General features: G+C 45.3%; 1 protein-coding gene across 1 annotated transcript; it reads right to left on the reverse strand.

The window, feature by feature from the left end:
- Window positions 1–4459: 4459 nt before the first annotated feature.
- Window positions 4460–23209, reverse strand: LOC104461994 (GMP reductase 1-like). The gene is made up of 4 exons (XM_010073762.1): window positions 23103–23209; window positions 17487–17529; window positions 10950–11109; window positions 4460–4916 (listed from the first exon to the last, which is right to left on the reverse strand). Exons 3-4 carry the CDS (start codon window positions 11087–11089, stop codon window positions 4736–4738), a joined length of 321 nt encoding a protein of 106 aa, XP_010072064.1. The 5' UTR covers window positions 11090–11109; window positions 17487–17529; window positions 23103–23209; the 3' UTR covers window positions 4460–4735.
- Window positions 23210–24026: the final 817 nt, after the last annotated feature.

Raw genomic sequence — 24026 nt, forward strand, 5'->3', positions numbered from 1 at the left:
TGTGACAGGAGAACTTTTTTCCATATGCGTGCATACTCTCTGTAATTCCAGTGTAAAATATTGTACTTGCACTAGCTTTTTTAAAACAAATAATAAAAAAAAAAAAGGAAGAATTCATATTCTATTTTCTAATGGTGGTGTGTCTATTTGTAGGATACACTCGCGTCTGTTTATTGAATTTTATGGTCCCTTTCTTTGATGGTGCTTGCAGGTTTTCTAGGTAGAAATTATTTCATTATTATAATAAAACAATGTTTGATTCAAAATTTGAACAAAATTGTTTTAAAGAAATTGTCTGTATACCAGTACAAGTTTATTGTTTCAGTATACTCGTACTAATAAAATAACAGTGCCAATTGCAAATGCCTGGTTTGTCTTTATGAGGTACGGATGAACGGGAGAGAGCTCTCCTAGGGAAGTTATTTGCCCAATTTAATTTCTTCCCCCCCCAACACAGTTTAGAATGTTTGTTTTTATTTGTGACAACGCGGAAACATGCACATACCCATCCACGGCCATAAAATGCTCTCCAGACCATCAAGAGTGAAGCTCTTTAGTACACAACGAAAACTTTCCATTCACAACTTTTTAACACTTGAAATGCTTGTGCCACATGCGCCGGCGGCATTGCGCACGGTTGGTACAGCAGAGGGGAGGCAGCAGCACTCGTCCTCCCCAGGAAAACATCAAATGCTCATCGGCTCTTTTTGGCCAATTACATGGAAGTGCTTCACAGTTACGCAGGCAACACCAAGGAGTTTTAGCCTTTGAATTATTTATTTATGTATGAAAGCTTCAACGAGTAAACATTCTGTCAAGTAAATGCAGGGGAGGGCTTGCTTAACCGTCTGGATGACCATGAGCAAAGCAAAGGCTGCGGGGTGGGGTGGCCCATGCTGTGTTTAGGGGCGCAGAGCTGTGCCAGCATCTAACCCAGATATGCTTCATGCTTCAGCCCCTCCATCCCCGGGCAGCTCCCAGCCCACAGGAAGGGCTCTGCCCTCTCCTACCTGCCGGCCTTGGCTGCTGCAGGAGGCAAACTGCTCTTCCTGTGCCTTGGCTTTTTATTTTTTTTTAATCCTCTCCTACACAAGCAAGGCCAAACCTGGCACTGGTTGGAAAAGCCCGCCTGGCTCCAACAAAGAACATCTGGTGTACACCTCATACCAGCAACTAAAAAGCAACATCCCCGGGTGGAGGCGTGGGAGGCGATGGACAGACACCACTTACGCTGGCAGAAAGCGGTAGCAAGCAAGTCTGTTCAAGACAGTGTGGCTCCATAGGTATAAACCAGGGAGCGCTCGGTTCAGAAAAGGCGTCAGACTCCCACCCTGTCTGTGACTGGAACACACCAGCCCCAGTCCCAGTGCAGTGGGGCTTGGCTAGTTGCAGCAGTGTTGCTCACCTCCATCCTTTTTTCCCTGTGTAGGAAAACTGACTAGCTGAAAGGAAGATGCAGGCACACTTTGTACAGGAAAAGCTCCACCAAACGGAAGCAGAGGCTCCTCCTGCTCCCGCTTACAACTTCTTATTTACAGGGGGGGCCCATCCTACATTCACCCCGAGACGAAAGCTGCCCAGAGGCGCACAGCCAAAGCCCCTGCCCCACGGCCATCAGGGGTGAGCTGGCTGTGCCAACAAGGGGGTTCTAGGTGTCCTCATGTTTCAAGAAGCCAGAGATGGACATGGTCAGCAGGGATTGCTTTAAGGATGTAACGCTGCCCTTTTCAGCATCCCTGCTTGTAGGTCTTTGGTATGTTAAACTTAACCGCTGCACAGGCAGAACCTCCGCATTCCTCTTGGCTGCTCAACAATTGCCTGGCTGGGGAAGCAGGTATGCCTTGGCCTACAGCACAGGTTTATCACCCTCACAGTGTTCCTCTAGACAGGATGGGGTTGGGGTGGTGGGATAAAGATGACCCAGTTAGGACAAATCACTCCCAAAGCACTTACGAATTTCATTTCCCACAGAAGGACACCAAGTAACATAGCACCTGGTTGAATGGGCAGGTGAGGTAGATCCACAAATGGCATGTGGTTTTCGTCAGTGGTTGAGGTCTCTGCTCGGACCATTCCAGCAGGTGGAGTGAGCCCTCGGCTCCCTCTCTGCCCTGGTTCCTTGTGAGAGTGGCAGCGGCTTGAGCAGGGCACAGAACCTGGGGCTAAATCAAGATATGAGCAACTGCTAGAGCATAGGACTGGGTGTTACAGGAGGGCTCAAGCTCCTCTTTTTTTCCATTTTCCAGCCTGAGAGCTGGATACGTACAGTGTCAGAGGGTTATCCTTGAACAGAAGTCACATATAACATTGGGTGAGACACAGACATGCCACCAGTTCAGCCTTTCTGCAGCCAGTTTCTCTCTCCTACTCACTTTGGAGAGAAGGAGAAAATGAAATAAATAACATGCATGTTTATCAAAATGATGTTAAGAGCTGCTATTTAGAAAAGCAAAGACCCTAAGTCAAAGCTTTATCAGTGCCTATTCTCAGTGCCAGTGTCATTCAGAGCCTGGAGAATTTGGGGGACAACTTCAGATTAGCTTGTCCCCATCCTTTCCTATTAGTCCCTGGTCCGTCAGAGGTATGTGTGAAAGGTGGGCGGTATGTGTGAAAGGGGAAGAAAACTGGCTGCAGGAGCATCCCCAGGCCAGGCTGGCTGGGTAAGTGTGCAGCCTGGCCAGGGAGGAGGCTCCACACCTGACACACCTGCAGAGAGGCAGCTGCCGCTTGCCCTCAGCCACTGCCCTTTGGAAAAGAAACTGTTCGGAAAACATGTCATCGAGCTGCTCTGTTCATTGTGCGTATGATTGTTTTTAAAAAATGTTTACAAATATAAATATTTCATATGTATATGTATTTCTTAAATTCCATTTAGAAATGTAGCTGAAAAAAAGTCGGGAAGTGCTAGCGAGAGTGGGCATGAGAGCAGCAGGCTGCTGCACTTCCCACGTATGAAGGCACGAGCGTGGAGACAGGTCTGTGGCCAGGCCAGCGCCATGAGGGTCTAACCCCACTCCTGACAGAGGTGTTCTCTTGCCTTTGTACCCCTGCCTTTGCATCATGTCACTAAAGGAACGGTGACCTCCTGGTCATACCACAATTAAGAACTATGTCCCACATGTTAAATGGAAGACATTTAAAATAGGCTACACAGAAGATATTCTGTGCTTTTTCCTAATGTGCACAATGCACTCCAGAATCACCAGCTATCAGCCTGTGGCCTAGATTTTCTCCTCGGCATGGTCAATTGTACCAGTCCTTGCACATGGCATTTGGAGCAGTCCCGCATGAGTTTAATTCTAGGTATTCTCTTTGCTATTCCTCTTCCTACAGATCATTCTTTTGCCTTTCAAAGGAAGCCTGCCTCTTTCTACAGATATCTACAGGAGGGGAAGGTAAGGCTCTGAAGTAACATCAGCTGTGTTAGGATCTCAGCAGCACCTGAAAGTAAGTGGCCGAGCATTATTAATTCATTGGTGCTCACTTTTACATCATTTATCATAACAAGCTACTGTGGTCTTCATGTGGATGCAATGTGTATTTCCAAAGAAACTTCATTGTGATTTATCAATTAATTAGTGGGCCATTACACTTTATTAAAGAGTTACCCAGAGTCTTAAATATTCATTACTGCCTTTAGAGCAAATGTTTTCACTCCATCTCAGCTTACCAGTGTCTTGCCATCAGGCTACTCTGCCAAAAACTCGCTTTTGCTTTACGTGGTGTCAAGGACTGCAGAGGACGGGTACCAAATAACCAGAGGTTAATTTGCTCCCTCAAGCCTCATGCACCTGGCCACAGACAATGCACGTCACAGCATTTTTATGTCTTTGCTAAATGGATATGAACAGGACAGGCTGCGGAGAAACCTCCCTTTGGTGGGGTTACTGTTGCTGAGTTTCAGTGTCTTAAAAATCTGTTCACAGGTGAAAGCAGGAGCGCAAGTAATTCAGTAACTGCATGCACGAAAAAGCAGGCAAGCTCTGAGCCAGTCTCTCCTGAGTAATCTCCACAGGTGGGGACAGGGGGACAGCACGGGTTTGCTACATTCCAAGCCAGCTCCTCTGAAGAAGCAAGTCCATTGAATAGGGAGATTGAATCAAGAACGACAGTAGCAGCCCTGTGAGCTAGGAGTGGAAGAGGTCTGGCATTTTTATCATCACAGTAAGAAGTCCCTAGTAGCCAGGCCTCGTCCACCAGCCACCTTTGACATTCTGCAGGCTGGCAGCCATGCCACAAACATCCATTCTTTCGCCAGAACAAAGATTAAGAGAACTTGAATTTTGATCTCTCCATGCAATTCCTTACATCTTTTTCTCTCCCAGCCTGCAATTTCTGCAGGGTGAACTGCCAGAAGCGGTGGTAGCTCACTGGTCAGTCTTAAAAAAGGGAATGTGTGCAGGCGTTAACAGCCTTGTCTGTACAATTCCTTGTTAGCTGAGGTTTCAGCAGCTGCTTTTCAGAGGGGGAAAAAAACAGGTGAAGAATTGTTGACTAAAATATTAAAGAGGCACAATAATAACAGATGAGGCTATTGCATTTTGAACCAATGGCACCATGTTAATAGCAGAACCTTCCCCTTCCAAATCCTTGCCATAGCCCCTCGGATGACTCTGCCATTCTGAGAGAGGAGAGAGTTTGCCACCGACACAACATGGAGGAGAAAGCAAAACAAAATAGCAGCCCTTCCTGCTGCTCCCCCCCACCCCTCTCTCTCCAGCCCCCCAGCCCTGAGCTAAGAGAAGACCTGGCTGTGCTGCTGGGTGACCCGGATAAACGTTGTTCTCTTGCTCAGTTCTTTGAGTCTGGCAGCTCCCACATAGGTGCAGGTGGAGCGCAGCCCCCCGAGGATGTCCAGGATGGTGAGTTCCACGTCCCCTCTGTACGGTACCTCCACAGTTTTGCCCTCCGAAGCCCTGGAGAAGAGATCGGTTACTGCATTTATGGCTAGATGAAAAACATAATAGTGTGTTTACTGAAGCAAAGTGGAGCTTAATACTCTGTATGCAGCAGTTTACAACCACTCCCCCAGCTTTATTTCTTGCTTGTCTGTTGCTGCTTGGTGCTCTCAAGCACTGAAATGTCTCAACTCCAGACACCACCAGTACTGGGAACTAGAAGCAGACAAATCTTGTAAATGCCCCAATATCCCCCAAGTGTATTTACAGATCTGCCCCTTCCTCCCCTCTACCATCTGCCCACAAACATGTGAAGCTTCCAGGTTTTTTGAAAGGTAAATTTAATCTTGAGAGTTGCAAGCTTTAAAGTACAAGGAACGGCCAGGCTCAGGCAACTGACAGAAATCTTGGAGCTGGTTATCAGGAGGCACCACTCAGCACAGCCCTACAGAGGCTCCACAGCCCCTGGGCTCTGTCCCACATCACTGACCAGACGCAGATGGAAATGCTCCGGCTGTCTCCTACCAGCCTGATTCTCCAGAGCCCACAGAGATGGAGTGGGAAACCTGTTATGGAAACCTGCTGCAGAGCTGTCCCCTGAAGCTAAAAAGTGAGCTAGCACAGTTCAGAGCCAGGCAAAAAGGCCTGTGCATGCCAGCACAGACTGCACTGTTCCCAAAAGCACATCTGAAGAGTTACACGATGGAAGAATCCAGGCAAATAACTTCCACTCCTTCCCCTTCAGCTTTCTCCAGCCTCATGCTCAGCAATTCCTCCCGCAGCCGAGTTCCCCAGTCACCAGCTGGTCTCCCTGGGCTTTAGAGCAAGCTTGTTCTGCACGACGCGCTGGCTCCTTTGGAGGGGCAGGCCTGGGGAAGGGGGGTCTAAGAGAAACGCACAGGGGAGGGGGCATTGCCCTCCTTCTCCCCTACAAACTGGAGGCAGAAATCAAGGCAGGGAGCTAGCAGTGTTGTAAACATGGCTTTATTTACATCTCCCTTAAACAAGTTGTCTAGGGGATAATGCAAGAAAGAAAGGCCATGCCTGTTTGGAGGTGCCACTTGCAAATCATTAACAGCAGCAAGAGCGGCTGTGTGGAGGTACTTCAGTGTGAGTCTGGCTGTATTTCATTCTGTTAGCTTAAATGGGAGGTCAAAGCCCTAGGGACACAATAAAGGAGAAGCGTTAATATGCCATGTCAACAAGGAACTATGATCAATCTCCCTACAGCTGATGAGTAATTGACTCTTTCTTGAAACTCTTAAATAAACCCTGTAATAAGTGGCCAATGGAAAATGTATGTGCCACTGCCATCAGGCAGCCTGCACGGGGCTCAGCGGTGTGTTGTCTGGCCTGTGCTGGTGGGAGTTCACAGGTTTTTTTTCACACTGCTCCAGTGCCAGCAGGAAGAGAAGGCCTGGCCCACGAAACAACACAAAAGTAGTCATGCTGCCACTCTGCAGCTTGGTGTTTGACTGCTGGAGGTGAGCATGGCCAAAGTCCAGAGGTTCAGCTCAGCCTCTGGGGAGCTTCCCGTGAGACTGTGAGAAAGTGTATGCCTGGGATTTGGGGAAACCTGTGTGAATTTTGCCTACCAGATCCTGCCATCTGAAGTGCTCTGCAGAGCAGGGTTTACTGCAGTCATGCATGACTTGCCTGTTCAGTTCATGCATGAGAGTCCAATTAATTTTTGCATAAGGGTCCCATCAGTTCAAACATGAGTGCTGTGTTAATTTATGCTTGAGTATCATGTGGGGCGTAAGATGCAGGGTTCTGGTAGCAGAGAGCTGATTGCAAAGAAAGGCAGCCCCGGTTACCGTGGTTCTGCAGAACTGCAGAGATGGCAACATTGCTCCCAAGAGAGTGAATGTTCAGCTGTCCTTTCTTTTCAGAGCCAAATTACAGAAATTTGGGACACTTATAGCCACTGCCCCTGGGAGATGCCCCTGCAGTGGTTATGATGGTGTGAGGAAGCTGGAACTTGTAGGATGCCACTTTTGGAGACCAAAACCTACAGAAGTGGTGAACACCTTACATTGCAGCACCGAAACTCTGACAGCTAGATGGTTCTTACTGCTCCTCTAGTATCAGCTGATAAACTGGTGGGATGATGAAGGAGTAACCTATAGATACTGTATTGGGGGAAGCATGCTGGAAGAGAGGTGTGAGATTAGCTCCACAGAAAATGCTGAGAGTCCAGTCTTATGTTCATCCTTGGAAAAAAGTCAAAAAGGGCTGAAAATTCTCCATGCTCCCACCCTACATACTGGGAATAATGAATGTTCCAGAAGGAAAAGGAGGAGTATAGGATGTAAGGGGGACAGAAATCTAGAGCTGCAAGTTAAGCAACTGCAAGTACAGCATACACGTCAAAGCTTAGCTAACATTATGGCTGTGGAGCAAGCCCCAAGACAGCGAAGCTATCTGGTGTATCGCCCTACTTCCCAAATGGGGAAATGCCCATGCTGCAGCATGTGGATGCTGTTCACCGCCCTACTCCCCCCCACCCCATACTGGATGTAAATTAAGCCCTACAGCTACTGAACTCATGACCCTTTTGGTACCTTCAACAGCGGTGTTAATTTTTGCTTGTACAAAAGCTAAAGCACAGTGAATAACTTGAACTGCCATTATGTTCTTGGTTTGGGGTTTTTTTTTGAAGGGCCAAGTCCTAAAATTCGTAGCAAGTATTCAGATTATTGTGATGTTAACCCTGATAGGAGTCCACAGGGGCGAGGGGTGGAGTTTGTAATAGGTATATATTCAAACTGTTGGGGCTTTCTTGGTTATGTGTTTTACAGAAGCAATGTGTGAAGTCTGTAATAAGCATGTGCTCAGATTGCTGTGACACTAACCTCCGTAGTCTTGTCCATGGGGATGAGGAGGTGAAGTTTCTGATGAGTATGTATTCTGTCTGCGTTAAAGTTAACCCCAACTCTCTAGTCCCCAGGGTAAAGGGGCAGAGTTTGTAACAGATGTCACCCAGACCATGCTGATGAGTCCTGTCATCTGGTTCCCAGGGGAGAGTGGGTGGAATTTCAGTAAGGGTATGCACAGGTTCTTGCACTATATACTGCTGTAGTCTGCTCCAAGGGTGGGCTCTGGGACGGGTGTATAACCAAACTGTGATGTTAACCCCTTTAATATGGTGCTTAGGATGGAGGAGAGACATTTTAGTAAAAAATCTCCAAGTTGAGACTGTTTTGCGAGCAACAAATGCCTGCACACAGGCCATGCATGGATTACAAGGGGTGTCACAAAAGCTGGAACACTTGGCAGAGAGCTGCATAAGCAAGTCAGCAGAAACTGCTGAGGGATTTGCAGCTCTGACATTTCTCCCGGAGTTATGACCAGAAACTAACCCTTTCTCAGAAAAGAAAGGTGAAGACAGAGCAATTGGGGCTCCTTACAGCTGGGAAAGGTACTCGGATGCTCTCAGCAGAGACTCAGTATCTTCCACCAGCAACTGAACAGTGAATAGAAAGAGAAAACTATTCACTTCAGAGTTTAGCAGAGGGTCCAATCTGTGGTGCACCCCGTAGCTCCCAGCCAGCTCAAGCCTGCTGCTGGCACGGAGGGATGAGCACGGTGGGTGGGAATCCTGGCAGGGTAGGTGGAGTGAAGAAGGTGATGGGGTGAAGCGCAGGACTTCCAGGCTGTCATTTGGGATACAGAAAAAGATGGTAAGCAGCAGCCAGCTGCTGGTGCTCTTCTGTCTCTGTGGCCCAAATTCCACCCTACAGTTTGTATAAAGTGATAAAACCCAACTTAGTAGCAGCTGTGAATTGCTGAGTGACCACAGTAGAACTGCAGCGTTCACACCAAACCTGTGAAGTCTCAGAAGGGTTAACAGAAGCAAATTGGCTCTAACTGAGCTATACTGCGTGAGGTCTCTGCTCCTGCTTGCCTTGTTTTCTCCCATGAAAGAAACTTAATAATTGCCTTTCAGAAATTCCCAGCTCTGATCATACTCCTCGTGGAAGGAGGTAAAAATGCAAAAATAAACCAATATATAAATGACATAAAAGTAATGAAACCAGGTACACAGATTTCATACAACATTAAATGGGATCAACTTGATATATTCATTACAAAAACAATTATTCTCACAACATAAAGTAAATCCCTGCTACAGCCATCTCACCCTACCTGTCAATGCTGTTTGCTGGAGGTTCTCCAGCCGAAATGTGTCATTTTGAGAAGATGAAGTTAAGTGACAAGTAGTCTGATACTGCAGGGAGCTGAGTACACTGAGCTCCCCACTGCTTGAATAAAACATTGTGAATGCTCAGGCTCTTTTCAAGACAAAAGAGCTTATTGGAGTCACTGATACAGGCTTACAGCTGGGATTTTTAAATACATATAAAGAAACCGCACTGCCTTGACCTGTTTGGGGTATCCAGCATTTAAAACACTGACATAGAACCCACTTGGTTCAAGTTTGCCATAAGCTAAACTAGTAAGTGACTAAATTTCCTGTAACTTTTCCTTGACGAGTAATTCAAAGCAAAGCCTTGCCCTGTTTCTGATTGTCCTTCAATGCTCAGCACATTTATAGTGCTGGATAACTAACACTTCCAGTTTTTAAACCACAGTGACGCTCATGCTGGGACAGGCCAAGCAAGACCAAGGCCAAGGCTGGTATGGGTAGCCAGCTCTGCATCATGGCTGCAATGTGAACAAGATGAGAATCAACTCCTTCACAGTTAACAGCCAAGGCTTACAGTGTTAATTTTTGTTGTTGCTAGCAGTAGGCTGGGGGCAGTCATTCTATATCACCTATTAGTGGCACAAAAAGGCAGTATCTCAACAGGGACTAAAAGTTTCAGATTGTGCTTCTGCTCTCTTGTTGCTGAGAAGGTTTCAGAACTTGATCCCCAGGGGACTCTAAAATCAGGATGCAAATTAGAATACAGCTATGGATCAAACAGAATTTGTGTAGCATTGCCCATAAGGAATTGAAAGGGTCTATCTAGACTGCTGGAGTAGTTGTAGCAGACAAGGTCAACCTAACCCATCAATCTTGAATGTCTGAACAGCAGGTAAGGTCACTGGCTCTGAGACTCTTACAAACAGCAGTTTACCAGATGGGACCAGAGCCTGAATCTACCTCAGCAGAGGAGAAGAACCAAAAGGAACCCCTCAATAAACCAGTGTATACTGTAAGACAGGCAACATTATCTAATGAAGTATGCAAGGAACATATTGTCTAAGGGCAGTGGCTATACCTACCACTCAGAAGACAAAAGACCCAGAGATCTTCTGGAGTAATCTGCTTTTTAAAAAGTCAAAATTCCCAGCACTTTCTGGAGTAAAATAGCAATGGACAAAAGATTCCTTTGCAAAGCCTGTCTTCCTTTCCTCTCCTCTGAGGATTTTATCTCAAAACCCAAGTTCCCACATACTGCATGACTTGGGGCTACTCTGGTGCTCCAGAGAAATCCGTACAGCAGGATTCTGCTGCATGAGAAGGCTGCCCAACAAATGCAGGAGGGAGTCTTGGGGCCACCACCTGTGACTGAGAGTGCTTTGGAGGTCCTGGGCCCTCATTAGTTTTACTCAAACTCTATACCGCAGAAACCCCAGCTGAGCTTTTTCAATTCACCGGGCCCCCACTTTTGCAAACAGAAGGGAGCATGTGGGCCAGCCAGGAACCCATACACCAACAGGACACCCAACCTGGACAAGCAGAGTGCCAGAAACTGCAGCCTGGTATGCCAAGTTCCAGCATTTAATTCATACACATCCCCACAGACCCATAAGTCAGAACAGCGCCTAATGACTTCCCAGACCATGCAGCTAGTGCTGCAGTGACAGCACACTGCACTGGCTGCAATCCAGTGAACATGGTTGCTCTCAGCCAGCCACTCCCCGCTCCTTCTCCCTGCCTCCTGCTTGATGTCATCCCTCCCTCAGATCTGCTGCTTTAACAGCTTCCTAAACAGGAATAGAGGCACAGGCCTGTTTCCAACAGATGCCTTTTGCACAATTCTGCTCCAGAAGTTACTGTATGATTGTCTCACTGCAATTGCTCCTGTGTGGAATTCATACCTGTATTCAGCAACTCCTCCTGCATGCTTCTTCATGGCTGTATCAGAGCTCATTCCATAGAAGAGTTTCACCTTCTTGCCATTCTTTTCCATAATCTCTCCCGCACACTGGTCATGGCCTGCAAACATTCCTCCAAGCATGACAAAATCAGCACCGGCTCCTGTGATCAGCAAAGGGACACATAAGAAAGCAGGGAAGGGAGGAAAGGGTGAAAGACAAAGCAAGAACACAGCAGCCTCCAAAAACAATACCCAGCCCTAAATAGTTTGGTACAGAGAGTCCCCTCCTGTAATAGACAGAGCAAACTTGGAAGAAATGCTTTACTGAAGAACTGACATGTGCTGAATTGTATTTCTCTGGTATTTTAAACGGACAGAATCCTTTTCTGTTGTGATAACAAAGATATAGATTACTCTGCTCCACCCCACATTTTATTTTCAAATTCAGTTTTAACCCTTTACTTCGCAATAGTATCTCAGCACAGTTCCTTATTAACTACTGTTGTGACTGAACTACTCAGAAGCCCTAATCACAGGGCTGGGACCTGTTGAGCTCAATGCTCTGCAGAGGAGAGGACAGAGCCTCCTTCAAGACCTTTCTAGGCTACAAGCTGTGAGTGGGAACGTACTGTGAAGGAAGGCATACTCACAAATGTAAGGTATTCCTCCCAACACTGATATAAAACAAGCAGATTTTTAAATGCAATTATGGATTTTTGAAGTCCATCAGCCATATGTGTTTGGTGTTAGGTCTGGGTGATGCCTTGTCAAAGAGATCTGGATGGGTCTGCATTTGGTTCCTGTTGCTGAAAACTCTGGGCCAAGAGTTCTCAGCATGCACCACAAAGGAGGTCTAACCAATAGCTACAACTCCTAAATATGTTCCACATACTGAATAACAACACTGAATACTCAGTCATGCCTGTTCAGTCTGTCCATCTCCTCTGGCTTTGCAAACCATGAAATCAGTTCCAGTGGGAGTAAGATCAGGAAGAAAGTTTTTGGAATCACTCTTGATTTTCTACTGTGATTTCCAATATTTCCAGCTGGACTGGAACTATTCCACCAACAGCTCCTCCTGTGATATTTTGGCATATCTAGTCTTGCTTGGAAAAGTTTGGCTTTTAGTACTACTTTTATGGCCTGTGGTGACCCATCCCTGAAACAAAGGATTCTCCTGTTCAGACTGCTTCTTCAGTGTGTATGTGTCAGAACAGACCTCCGTTCTGCCCAGCTTCTTCACAGAACTGGCAAAAGAACAGGGCTATAAACCTCACTTCAAAGAAAGCAGATGAGCCTGAACTAACCCCGCCCTGTTATGAACACGTCCGAACTTTGGGGAGATCTCAGGCTAAGTAAGTTTGGCATTAGGATTTGCTCTGATCTCTGTTACTGTCCAAACAATAGCACCGGACCTTGAAATCTGAAGAGTAAGTGAAATCATTATAAAATCTGCTCAGCTTCTGCTGAGTTCTGTAGACAAACCTGAATTTGGGAATATTATCTTAGAACACATGACAACTGTGGAGTGTATGCTGATTTATAAAAGCCAGGTCCCTCCCTCCAGCCCTTTGCCAAAGAGCAGACCTACCAGCAATGCCTGGGAGCAGAGCACCCTCTGCTCCCTTTGCTTGGTTGTTGTTTGAAAGGAACAGTATGTCCGTTATAAAGGGATATTAAAAAGGAGGCTTCTGCAAAACTGCTGAGCACTGCAGAAGCAATGTGTACAGCCAGGTACCCATTCAGGTGTCCTGCTACCTGGTAGATTTTCCTTGAGCTCTCGTGTTTCAGATGTCTGAGTTTTAAAGCCTCAGTTTGACTCACGTCTGACACTACTGTTAACCTGCCAAAAACGAAAGGAACGCTCATCCTTTAAGACATTGTCAATTACTGGTGGGGAGCTCCTGTTGTTACCCAGCACAATCTTGCTCCACCTTTGCAAAAAATAAGTACCCTGGGAAATCTAGTTGATGCTTTCTTCATGGGTGGAAGAAAACAACATGAGGAAGGAGGGATGGATTCGAGGCCTAGGTTTCAAAGAGGGTGTTTAAACAAGTCCAAGGCCTGGCAAAGGATGCTCTGAACTCTTTGCCTTGTCAATGCTATCCCCTGATCCCCAGTTCCAGTCCTGTCTCTGGTTCTGGGTCTCACAGCCTCCAAATTATTAATGCAAAACAGTCACATGAAATCTACACTTCAAAATCACAAAATTTTGGTTCCTGTGCACTTAAGTATCTATTTATTATTTTTCTTTTGACTGCGTATTTTGGGAGGAAAGCAAATATGTTTGAATTACAGGATTGAAACTCATCCAACTTGAGTAACTTTTGCGAACTACAACATAATTTATCAAGCTCTTCCAAAAGAGAGGAGGTATGTTACAGCAGATGCAGCACGTCTAAACATTGGAATGACACATGTTTACTGCTCTGCAGCTCCAGGAATGAGAAGCCCATATTAGATACACTTTCCCAATGCTCTCCAGAACTTTCCACCCTGCTTCAGTGTTGCAAAGATGCCTGGAAGTTTCAAGTCAGTTCCACTCTTTTTCTACCAGTTAGCATCCAACCAGGAAGCTGTAGTTAGCATGGTCTTGCTTTACTTATGCATGTTCTTTTTTTTATGATCAGGGGCATTGGTGATGTTTGCAACACCCAGCTGTGGTCTTTCATTTTCAAACACATATAGACAGCACGCCTTCATTTTAGGCTGGGGCGGACAGGGAACACCCGGCAGCAACCCCCTAGACAATACAGGATGTGAGAGGGTACACTGCGTCCAAGCATCACAGGAGCTTACCTAGAGATTACTAGATTTATCCTGTTTCTATACAATGCCACTTCAACGCACTGACTTCCCCCTTGAGGCCTACACTGTATCTGGGCTGATTTTGCTCATTCACATTTCACAGTGCCTTCTCTTTCAAGCCATTATAGAATATGTGTGCTGACGCCAGCCCAATCTTGCAGCACTCACACAGTTCTGCTGGATCTGGATGGAGTCTCTCAGATGTCTTTTGTACGTCTGATAATACAAGTTCCTGATAACCAGATTGGCTCTGCACAAATTCAGCTGGGGCCAGCCTGGATTTGTAGCCTGGGCAGCCCTCCAGCCAGATGCAGCATAAGTTTCCCTGGACCACAGCTGGCCTTGGAATCAACATTCACCTGTGTTCCAGCTGAGCCAGCGAGCCTTTTCAACAGTAGGTATACACACACAGCTATTGAAAACAGGAAAAAAAAAAAAAGCCAGTATGATCTATCAGGTATATTTCTGAACCAGGATATGTCCTCAGTTGACTTTTCCACATGATTTTTCCTTCCTTTTCCTTCCCTGCTCCCGCATCTCTTCTCACCACTGCTGTACGGAACAGCAGTATTGTGTTAAAGATGCTGGCGTAGGATTCAAAAGGCACATTCTGTTCCTGGCTGTGTCACAAAAATATATGTGACCTCAGGCAACTGAACTTAGTATTTCTGTGCTCTGAGTTCTCATTTTTAAAAAGGAGACAGTAGTGCCTCCCTGGGGCATTCTGAGAAGTATGTTCATGTTATCAGCCTTTCCAAGGGTGCAGTTATGTGAACCATCTGAGAGCCCAATACAAAGTTCCTTCATGCTTTCTCTCATTCTTGCATCAAAACACCTCCTTTCTTCCTGATCAACCTGTAGCTTTTCCATTATTATCTCCAGCACCCAGATGGCAGTGACACCTTCAGCTTACCAAATTCATACCAGTGCCTCTCTGTTTCTTGCCTTTTTACATAGGCTTCTACCTTGTTTCCTTTCTGTCAAAACGCCCAATCTGCTTTTCACTCCTGACACCAGTCAATGGTGTCACCTTTCACTTGTAAAGCTTCTCAGCATCTTCATGATTCTTGACAATTCTTCACTTGCACTCAATCCACTCTATTCCTCCTGTTCCCATGATCTTGCCTCCTTCAGTCACATCTTTAGCCATTTGTCAATGCTAGCTTCATATCAGGGACTCCCTCAAACTTCTTATGATTCAAATCGCTGCTTTGTCACTGCTTTAGAATCATAGAATCATTAAGGTTGGAAAAGACCTCAAGAATCATCAAGTCCAAGTGTCAACCCAACACCACCTAACCCACTAAACCATGTCCCGAAGCACCACATCTACACGTTTCTTGAACCCCTCCAGGGATGGTGACTCCACTACTGCCCTGGGAAGCCTGTTCCAATGCCTGAGCACTCTTTCAGTGAAGAATTTTTTCCTAATATCCAGCCTAAACCTCCCCTGGAGCAACTTGAGACCATGGAATGAACACCTCAACATCCCTTTCATGAAGACTTTACAAGGATCCACCAAAAGGAGACAGTTTCATCACTTTAACCAGAAGTCATCTTGGGGTCTCTTGCCCATGCTTTGTCCAGGCCTCCATCTCCAGGTGAAACTGGACATCTGTGTGTTTTAGGACCCAGCCTCTGCTATCCCATGGATTTATGTAACTCCTCCCCCTAAGAGGCTCTCTGCAAGCCCAGAGGTCTGTGCTAGACAACTCAGAATCAAGGCTTTGGCTTGTAAATGCTGGGCATAGAGACTACCTCCTACATGGCTCACACAGCCAGTCACCTCAATAGCATTCAATAAACACTGACAGCAATAACATTATCTAGAAGCTTATTTTGGTACCCACCTTTGACAAATGCACACCCAGCTCCAGCTGATCAGATGTCCACAGCGTGTCTACGTCAATTATACATAACCAAATAGGTAAATTTACTGCCTTGGGGTAATCTCTATCAGTTCCAGCCCGGTACCTGTGACACACAGGTCAGACTGCCTGGCTTACTGTCAGAGCAGAGCCACTGCCTGTATAATCTCAGCTTTCTGATGCTCCTCTGTCTGGGACAACCTTTGGTAGCCTTCAAACACGTATCACTGTGAATCCCAGCACCTCCTGACAATCAGCAAGGCCAGAATCTACTCTTTCACAGGTTTCAAGCAAGTTTCTGTTCAGTTAGCCCAAAGAGACTACAAGGACCCTTCAGACTTACTATAAATATCACAAAGGAAAACATTTTAAACACTTGGAAGTTGCTTCCTGTTCTAACTTCTGGAAATGCTCTTGTTGAAGAAAGATCTTTTCCATGGGCCAGGTTTCTGCGCAGGCAGCTGGGAATGCAGTGACATCGCAATCCTAGTTCACAAACTCCCAACAACAACGCTGATGGGAAGCAGAGGAGCCAGCGAAAGTCAGGCAGAACAAAGGCCTCACTGCAGGCGGCATGATGTCAGAGTGGGCTGGGCTGAGGAGAGGTCCGGTATTTTTTTTAACACAATCTTGTTGTCAAAGAGGGTGGATTCCACTGTTCAGCTATGTCAGAATCTCCCAACTGGAAGTATCTTTTCCCCACGTCACATCACCCAGTGGGTAACACAATGGTGCTGTGAAATCCTGTGACTGACCACATTCCCTGGTGGTAGCAATCACTCCATGGCTGTGCTTAAAATTCTCTAATTAAGTCTTCCTTGTCATCTGACCTGTCTAAAACCAGGAGCTGTCTGCAAACGTAGAAGAGAGATTTTGGTTTCAACCTTTCCAGGAGGCCCACAGTTTTTCTTGGCAGGTCTGTAATCTGAGTTTAGGCCTGCCCTTACTTTGCATACTTGCAAAGCTTCCTGCCAAGTAGACATGCTGTATCATAATGTCCTGTCTCTTGTATCATACCACCCTGAAATCCCAATGAAAGACTGTGCTGCCCCACTTGTATTCCAGGTATTACCCTGCTGTGACATCTCCAAAGGGTCTGGCATTTTGGAGGGGTAGGGGAATGTCTTTAAATGGCCTGTCATCCCAGGATGCATTTAGCACCTGGTTTACATACGCTGCTGCAACAAGGTTATGGCTAAGTGACAATCCTGACCTTGACCCCCCACACTAATGTAACTTTCATGCCCAATAGAAAATACTCACAGATTAAATTTTCTGTTCTATCAGCAAGAGCTAGTGCAACTCACTGAAGCTACTGGCATGAGTGCAAAATCTGTTAATTATTAACTTAGATGTTTTAGACATACGCTCAGCTCTAGGGGATACAATATAAACAAAATCTCATCTTTTCAAGCAGACAGCTGATCCCAAGAACATCTCCAGGGATTTGGTCTGCCTTTTTATTTTGTTTTTCTGTCCAACACACATTCCACCAGCTCTTTGTCCATTCAAGGCCCAAGTCAGCCAGATCTAGCAATGTTACAGGCATTTTTGAACCCTACTCTGAAGACACCCTTACCAGTTTTCTTTGTATTACTGTCCCTGTAGCTGTATCTCATACACTCTGGCAGATGGTTTCTAAATAGGACTTTGACCACTGTACTTTTTGTGATGCAGAATTTGGACTGCCTTGTCCAAAGAACAAATTGAGGTCTGGTGTATTAATTTCACTGGAGTCACCCACTGGGATGAATGTAATGTACTGCTGATTACACATGCAGGGTCAAATTGACCCCTGCATCGCTGCTGATGGTTCTGAAGATAGGCGGGGTATCACAGGTGGCACTACGCACTGTCCTTACCAAATGCTTTGGCGACATCTCCTGGGCAGCTGCATCCTCCATCCTGCATGAAGAAAAGACGGCAGTGAGTGGCAGTGAGCTCGTGCAGGGACCTAGTCAGCACTGGTGCTCTGTGACCTGCTGCAGAATGGGCCCTGCTCCCGAACAGGGTGTCAAGAGCTGGCTGTGCACCACTGGTTATACATCATCTTGGCTTATTTTTTAGGGAATTCATGTTATCCTTTCTATAGCTTTTCTTCTTTAGGCTCATTTACTTTGCCATATAGTGTACTGATAAACACCAGCAATGGAAATTCCTGACTGCAGTTTCCTAAATCCCAGAAACTGGAAAACAAGACCTCCTCTGATGAGCTGAATCACTCCCTGCCATTTTAATGAAAGGCTGTGTGATGCAGAGGTACCACAAACCCCTACCTTAAACCACCAAAGACATTTAAAATAACTTTCTCAGCAGTTTACAATACATTAAAAGGTCACAGTGGGAGGGGTAAGGAAATATACCATCAGCTACATTGGATTTTGATCTGATAATCTCTAAGCAAATTGGGTAATCTCATCTTTGGTAAGTGAAAATTATTCTCTCATCATACTCCTCGCTGTTGACTATGGGTTTGGTAATGAAACAGAACTTCACGATCTTTAGACCTGTGAGTTTCAGTTTCGGTGCAGAGCAAAGAAATGGCTGATGAGGGGGTTTCAGCTGAGGGGAGGAACTATGTATGTGTGATAGGGCTGTAAAAAAGAGATGGCACATAGCAGAACTCATCATGTGCTATGGTTCTTTAGGTTTTATAAAGGTCTGAGCATCAGATGAAAGATCCTTCTACTCTACACAGTCATTGTACCAAGAGGGCTCCCCATTCCTTTGATGATCAGGGTCTGTTGCAGACTACCAACAGCTTTTCTGCTTTTGAAGCTACTGCCCAGACTGTATGGTTACTTCATTTTGTTTCCCCTCCCCGTGGGCAGAAATACATGCCTGTGTATGACCTGTGGCTGAGCACAGTCAGACACCCCCACCCATCAGCCATTTTAGAGCTGGCTTTCACAGGTAGCTGGCAGTGGTGCTGAGTGTTAGAACCTCACTGTGCACAAAAAAGGATTCGGACACAAGCTGAGCAGGTGGATCCAAAAGAAGTGGCTTTTCAAACGGCATCCCACTGCAAACAGTGCCTGGCAGAACTTTAAAGGCTTTTATTCCATTTGCTGATAACCTCTAGCACATTATGCCTTTTGTTGAGCTAGATGCTCTTGCTGTCAACTCCAGAAAGGAGTGCTGGGCTGACAGATGAATCTCTCTCCTGTTAAGGGCTCTGCTTGTGCAATTCTTTCCCTCTGACAAGTCTATCAGAGCCTGGAGGAGGGTGTGAGTGTGTGTGTGCATGTGCCAGGGGAGGAAGAGCTGTGGCAGAAAGAGGGGTCTAATAATCTTCAAAGAGTAGTGTCAGGAATTTGCCTGACTCTTACCATCTGAGTGAGACAGGCTGGCTATGAATGCTCCCTGGTAGATGGGCTTTAGTCTGTTCTTGCTGGGTGGCTCAGAGTCTGACTTTTATAATTAACCTGGTAGTGGCAGTGATGGAGGGTTTATGCTTTCAGAAGTACCATGGGGATGGGGGCCTTAGTGTGTAATCATTAATCATCGGCTTCAAAAAATACCACCTTGAATGTCACCAAATTACAAAATGCTGATCAGATTAAGAGACTTTCCCAAAAGCTCATGAGCTACCATTTAAGATAAAAGGAACTGATTATGATGATTCACAGCACTTCTTTATCTGTAGATGTCTCCACTTCACATAAGCAGGTAAATTTAATGATTCACAGCAAGGGAAACAAAAAGGGGACATATTAAGCAGTTATGCCAGAAGATGCTGTATAACAAAGCTATATGCATTAAACCACTTCATTCCATGTGAAAAAAATGAAGCGCTCTGTTTAGAAAATAAGACTGTGCTTCTGCTGCACTGTTTGGGAAGCCTCCCCTTGCAGTTCAGCTTGTCCCAACAGGGGCCTGGCTCTGGACTCAACATGACTTTAGAACTGCTGGGCTTCAGTCACAGGGCTTTGTTGCAGGCTCAGCCTCTACCTCAGAGCCCTTGGGAAATGCAACTGTACAAATCCCTCTGTGAATTCAGGAGAACTGGCATTATTCTGAAGTAAGCCTACTGGAAAAGGTGGCCATGGGGCTTGTAGAGGTCCTAAACTGAAGGAGAGGGGAAAACAGCTTTCCAGTCAACAGAATTATTTTAACATGGCTAAAATAATGTTATTTTCCCCAGTCTTGTTCTCAGAACAGATAAACCATTTTACAACAAAATGTAGCCTGAGGAAAAGAAATACCATATGGAAAACCAGTATGAACTGGCTGAACATTTAATATTATATGCAACTTACAATATGTTGATAACTATGATTTGTATCTTTCAAGCAACCTTTATAATAAACTGTATGCCCAGCCCTTCCTACAGTATCAGCAAACAGAGCTATTTATTATGCAGAAGATATATAAAGTATGTGGCATATACAGCAGTAGAAACAATACATACGGTGCTTTATTCTGAACTACATATGCTGGGCATATTTCTGTGTGGAAAGAGTTCTGTGTGGAGGAAGAGATGGTACAGCAGTAGCTGGGTGAAGAACCCCTTAGTCATCCTTTTCACTGAACGCTGGTGGCCCATCACCCAGGCAGGGTAACGGGGGAATTGAGAGAGGACACATGCAAGGCTGCTTTCCATTTCCCACATTGCTGGCTTACTAGAATACGTGCCTGCCTCTCTAGCCAGCAGGGTAGTTCTCTGACCCACAAGAAACAGAAACTTTATCTCCAGTAGGGCGTTTCTGAAGGAGCTCTCCTGCTAAATGGCCCCGCCACCATAACTCACTGCTGCACTTTCTCAAGGCCAATGGATTAGCGAGAATGAAAATTGAGACTATTGGCTCCCAGACAAATAGCACAGGACAGAAATGGTGTCTGTACCTTAGACAGAGTTTCCTCTCTTCTTTCAGTGAGTCATGAAAGATTCATTTCTGAGGTAAGCTTTGAGTCTTGAAGATAATTTAGCATGAGGAAAGTAACCAGTACAGTTTCACCTCCCCCTTCTCTGTGTGACTCTAGAGAGACACCAGGCGTCCACTTGGACTATCATGCTAGCCTAAAAATTGTCACCTTCTTTGTCAACGTATCAACTCCAAAAATCATACATGATCACTTCAGTAATACAAACGTTTAAAATCCCAGTTTGTGGTGCCATCCTAGCAGAGCTACTGCAGAACGAGCTTCAAGAGTGCTGTGTTCCTTGCAGTGCCTGTACTGTGCTCAGCACCATCACGTTCTCATTCCGTGAGTGGGACTTCTTTCCCTTCATACGGAAGCGGAGCCAATGTAACAAAGCAATTCAGTGGTACTGGACAAGACAGAAGTGAGTGAATGAGTGAATTCAAGGTACTGGACAAGACAGAGGTGGATGCAAGAAAGTGCCCCAAGGGACTAACGCGTATCACACCATCAGCTATAACCTACATGAAGATAGCTGGTAGGCTTTCAATCTTTTCACATCTTTCCTGCTACTTCCCTATCAATATAACAAAAAGCCGCTGGATATATTTTCTCTTGCCGAATTGACATAGATAGCCGTGGTAATACTCTGCCTGTAGAGGTCTCTTTGGGCTCAGGCAGCACGTGGTTCTTCCTGAATCTACATGATGACAGTAGTGAGACATTTTGAGGGATGTCATGTATACTTGATGCCCCTAGACCCCAATTATATACTTAAATACTTGGCCTTGCTCCCACATGGTGTTTTTCCTTCAAGAGGACACCCCTCTTTTGTGATACTCTTGCCAGAGCTCTGGCAATGACCACACAGTCCAGCCTTTTCTTTCCCCAAGAAACACACCAATACCTATCTGAATGCTGAAGAATTCAGGCATAATATCCTCATTCTTGCTTCATTTTTTTTAGTTTGGATGACAGAACTGAGTTGCAGTGGTTTTAGAGACCCCAGTTACAGCTGAAGGTAATTCTCTTGGCCCAGACATTGCAGCAGACAGGTATTAAATTGCCCTACTATACTCCCCCTGTAGTGGCCAGGGGGTTTACAGACATGGGCTCACTGAAGCCAGCATGACCTGAGCAGGTTAGGAATTGATCCATCGCCAAAGCAGGAAAGGAGAGGAGCAATAGTATAGAATTGGCTCATTTTTCAACAGTCTAAATACACACCCCCTGTTTTCTTGTAAAATCAGGATAATAACATTCTTCTGAGGGTTGCTAGCAGAAAAATTATTATTGCAAAACTAGGATGGGTCTCTGAACACCACTGCTAGGATGACACCTATAGTTACCCAGCCTTCATTGTAATGAATCAGTCTTTCATGGTCTATTGCACACATGTTCTGCTGTCTGCTATAGACATAAACATTTGTAATACTGCCCAAGACATAAAATCACAGACTGCTTTTCTTTTTTTCTGAAGAATTCACATAGGGGAGCCATGGGAAGAGGGAATACATATGCATTAACAATAAAGAGCAAGAGAGATCTAAACATACATGTTTTCCTGCTCCGTTATACCCACAGCTCCAAGAAATACAGTCAAGCCATTTGCCCATCCAGTTTGTTCTCTCCTTTCTCAACAACACAACACACCCTCTTCCTCACATGGATACTAGTCACAACGGGGTCAAACAAATGAGGGCTTTCCAGTAGACCTAAAATTCAGTGTGTGGTCTCTTCTAGGGCTGCAGAGGGAGACTGTAGGCTGTGATGGTACCTGTAAGCACAGCACACTGGGTAGCCCCTATGCCGTCCTGATGACCAGTTGCCTCAGAGACAGTGCAAGCCTGACCCAGTCAGAGGCACACTGACTGGCTGGGCGTGCCTAAGCACACAGGACCTTTGGGTGCTGTAGGCTTCAGACTAGCTCAGTCTGACACCGTGATTAGATTTACTTTTTCTGTGTGAGGTGAACCTGGCCTTGAATGTAGAGTGGAAGCTGCCATTAGCACGCAATACAGATACATGCTCTTTTTTTCTCCACAGGCTCTTTACTTCCCCAGAGCCTTGGGAGAATGAACTGGCTCATGTGCTAGCTGTGCTCAACAGAGCCACCTCTGAAACACTCCTGCCCCTGTACAGAGAGCTCTGTGAGGATGGGATCTGAATCAATCCAGCTACTAGAGTACGGATGGGCTCATACTGTTTTACTTTGTGCTCCCCTCTACTGCCTGCCCCTCAGTCCCACTCTCTGGCAAAAGCCATGTTTACATTTTACTCATTTTTCAGAAATCTTTCATGGGAATTACTGTTTGCTTCAATGAGAAAACACTATCAAGCTTCCTAGTCTGTTCACATAGCAGCTTACTGTATGCAGGGAGCAAGACACAGCTTTCCAAAGGCACAAAAGTGAGGTGCCCAAATCTTTTTAAACATTAGATGGAGTTGGTTTATTTACATTTAAATCTCCACTGATCACCCTAGGAGCTAGCAGAGGGGTCAGCTGGAGGTGATGGAAGGATAGCCTTTAACACGCAGGGTACTGGACTGTTTGATTCTCCTATTCCACAACGATTTGCACAGTGGGAATCTGAGAGTAGATGATATTTACTTACAGAGATGATATGTCCTTTCAAGCCATGTGCTGAGTCTGCACACTCAATAACAGCACTTAGCTGTGGATAGCCCACCCCTGTCTTAATCCGAGTGGTACACACAGAACCTAGACAAAGAATGAGAGGAAAAAACATAGCCTATTAGGCTTACAGAAAAGATACAGTTTGTTTTCTTTTTCTTGTGGAAAATATCTATCTGTATTATTTTTTCCCTCAAGAAGTCTCTACTGCCAATGTTGGCTTCTCATGGATAAAAGGAACACATAGGAACTTGAGTTTTGAAATGCTATCACACCACTTCATGGGAACTGTAATTGAGGTGACTAATATTCCCCCCTTGCCTCTCTGCAATTCCCAGTTTAGTCTCATCAGTAATGCTTCCTGGTAAGGGAATTACTGCATCACCAGAAAGCAAATCTGACCGAGGTGCCTGAAAGTGGACAAAAGGACCAGAGTCAAAACCCATGAGACTCATCAGCAGCATTTAATACCTGAATATTCCTTCCAATAAATATTTCTCTCTCTTTTCTACATGTTTTTAAAAATAATTCTCAGGGAAAATCTGTGCTTTTATTTTCTTTGTTTTGTGTAACATGGCTATATATCTTTTGGAATACCTTCTCTATTTTTCTCCTCAAATTAAGAGTCAAAATGAGGACTGCTTTTTGGCAGTCCGGGTCTTATAATTTAGGATACAGACCATAAATGTCTGCATGACAACAAGAATTTCAAAACAGATTCTAAACCAAATGCAGTGAAATCTAGACCCCTTCACCCAGCTTGTATCTAGGTACACTCAAGATACCAGTAAAGTAAAAGTTTCCAAAGATCTTTCAAAAAACTCACAAAGTGAAAACACTCTGAAGTATTTCTGCAAAGTAGGAAGAAAAAGAGTTTTAACATCTTTATTGATGGCCTGGATGA

This window comes from Pterocles gutturalis, unplaced genomic scaffold, assembly GCF_000699245.1.
Source record: "Pterocles gutturalis isolate BGI_N339 unplaced genomic scaffold, ASM69924v1 scaffold38662, whole genome shotgun sequence".
In the NCBI taxonomy this organism is placed as follows: Eukaryota; Metazoa; Chordata; class Aves; order Pterocliformes; family Pteroclidae; genus Pterocles; species Pterocles gutturalis.

Bases quoted from the DNA above. Each gene is read 5' to 3' on its own strand.
- LOC104461994 (XM_010073762.1), bottom strand. From the start codon at position 11,089: ATGCTTGGAGGAATGTTTGCAGGCCATGACCAGTGTGCGGGAGAGATT. The intron at 4,917-10,949 runs GTATGAATTCCA...TCTCTTCTCCAG, and splicing joins GGAGGAGTTGCTGAATACAG to GGCTTCGGAGGGCAAAACTG.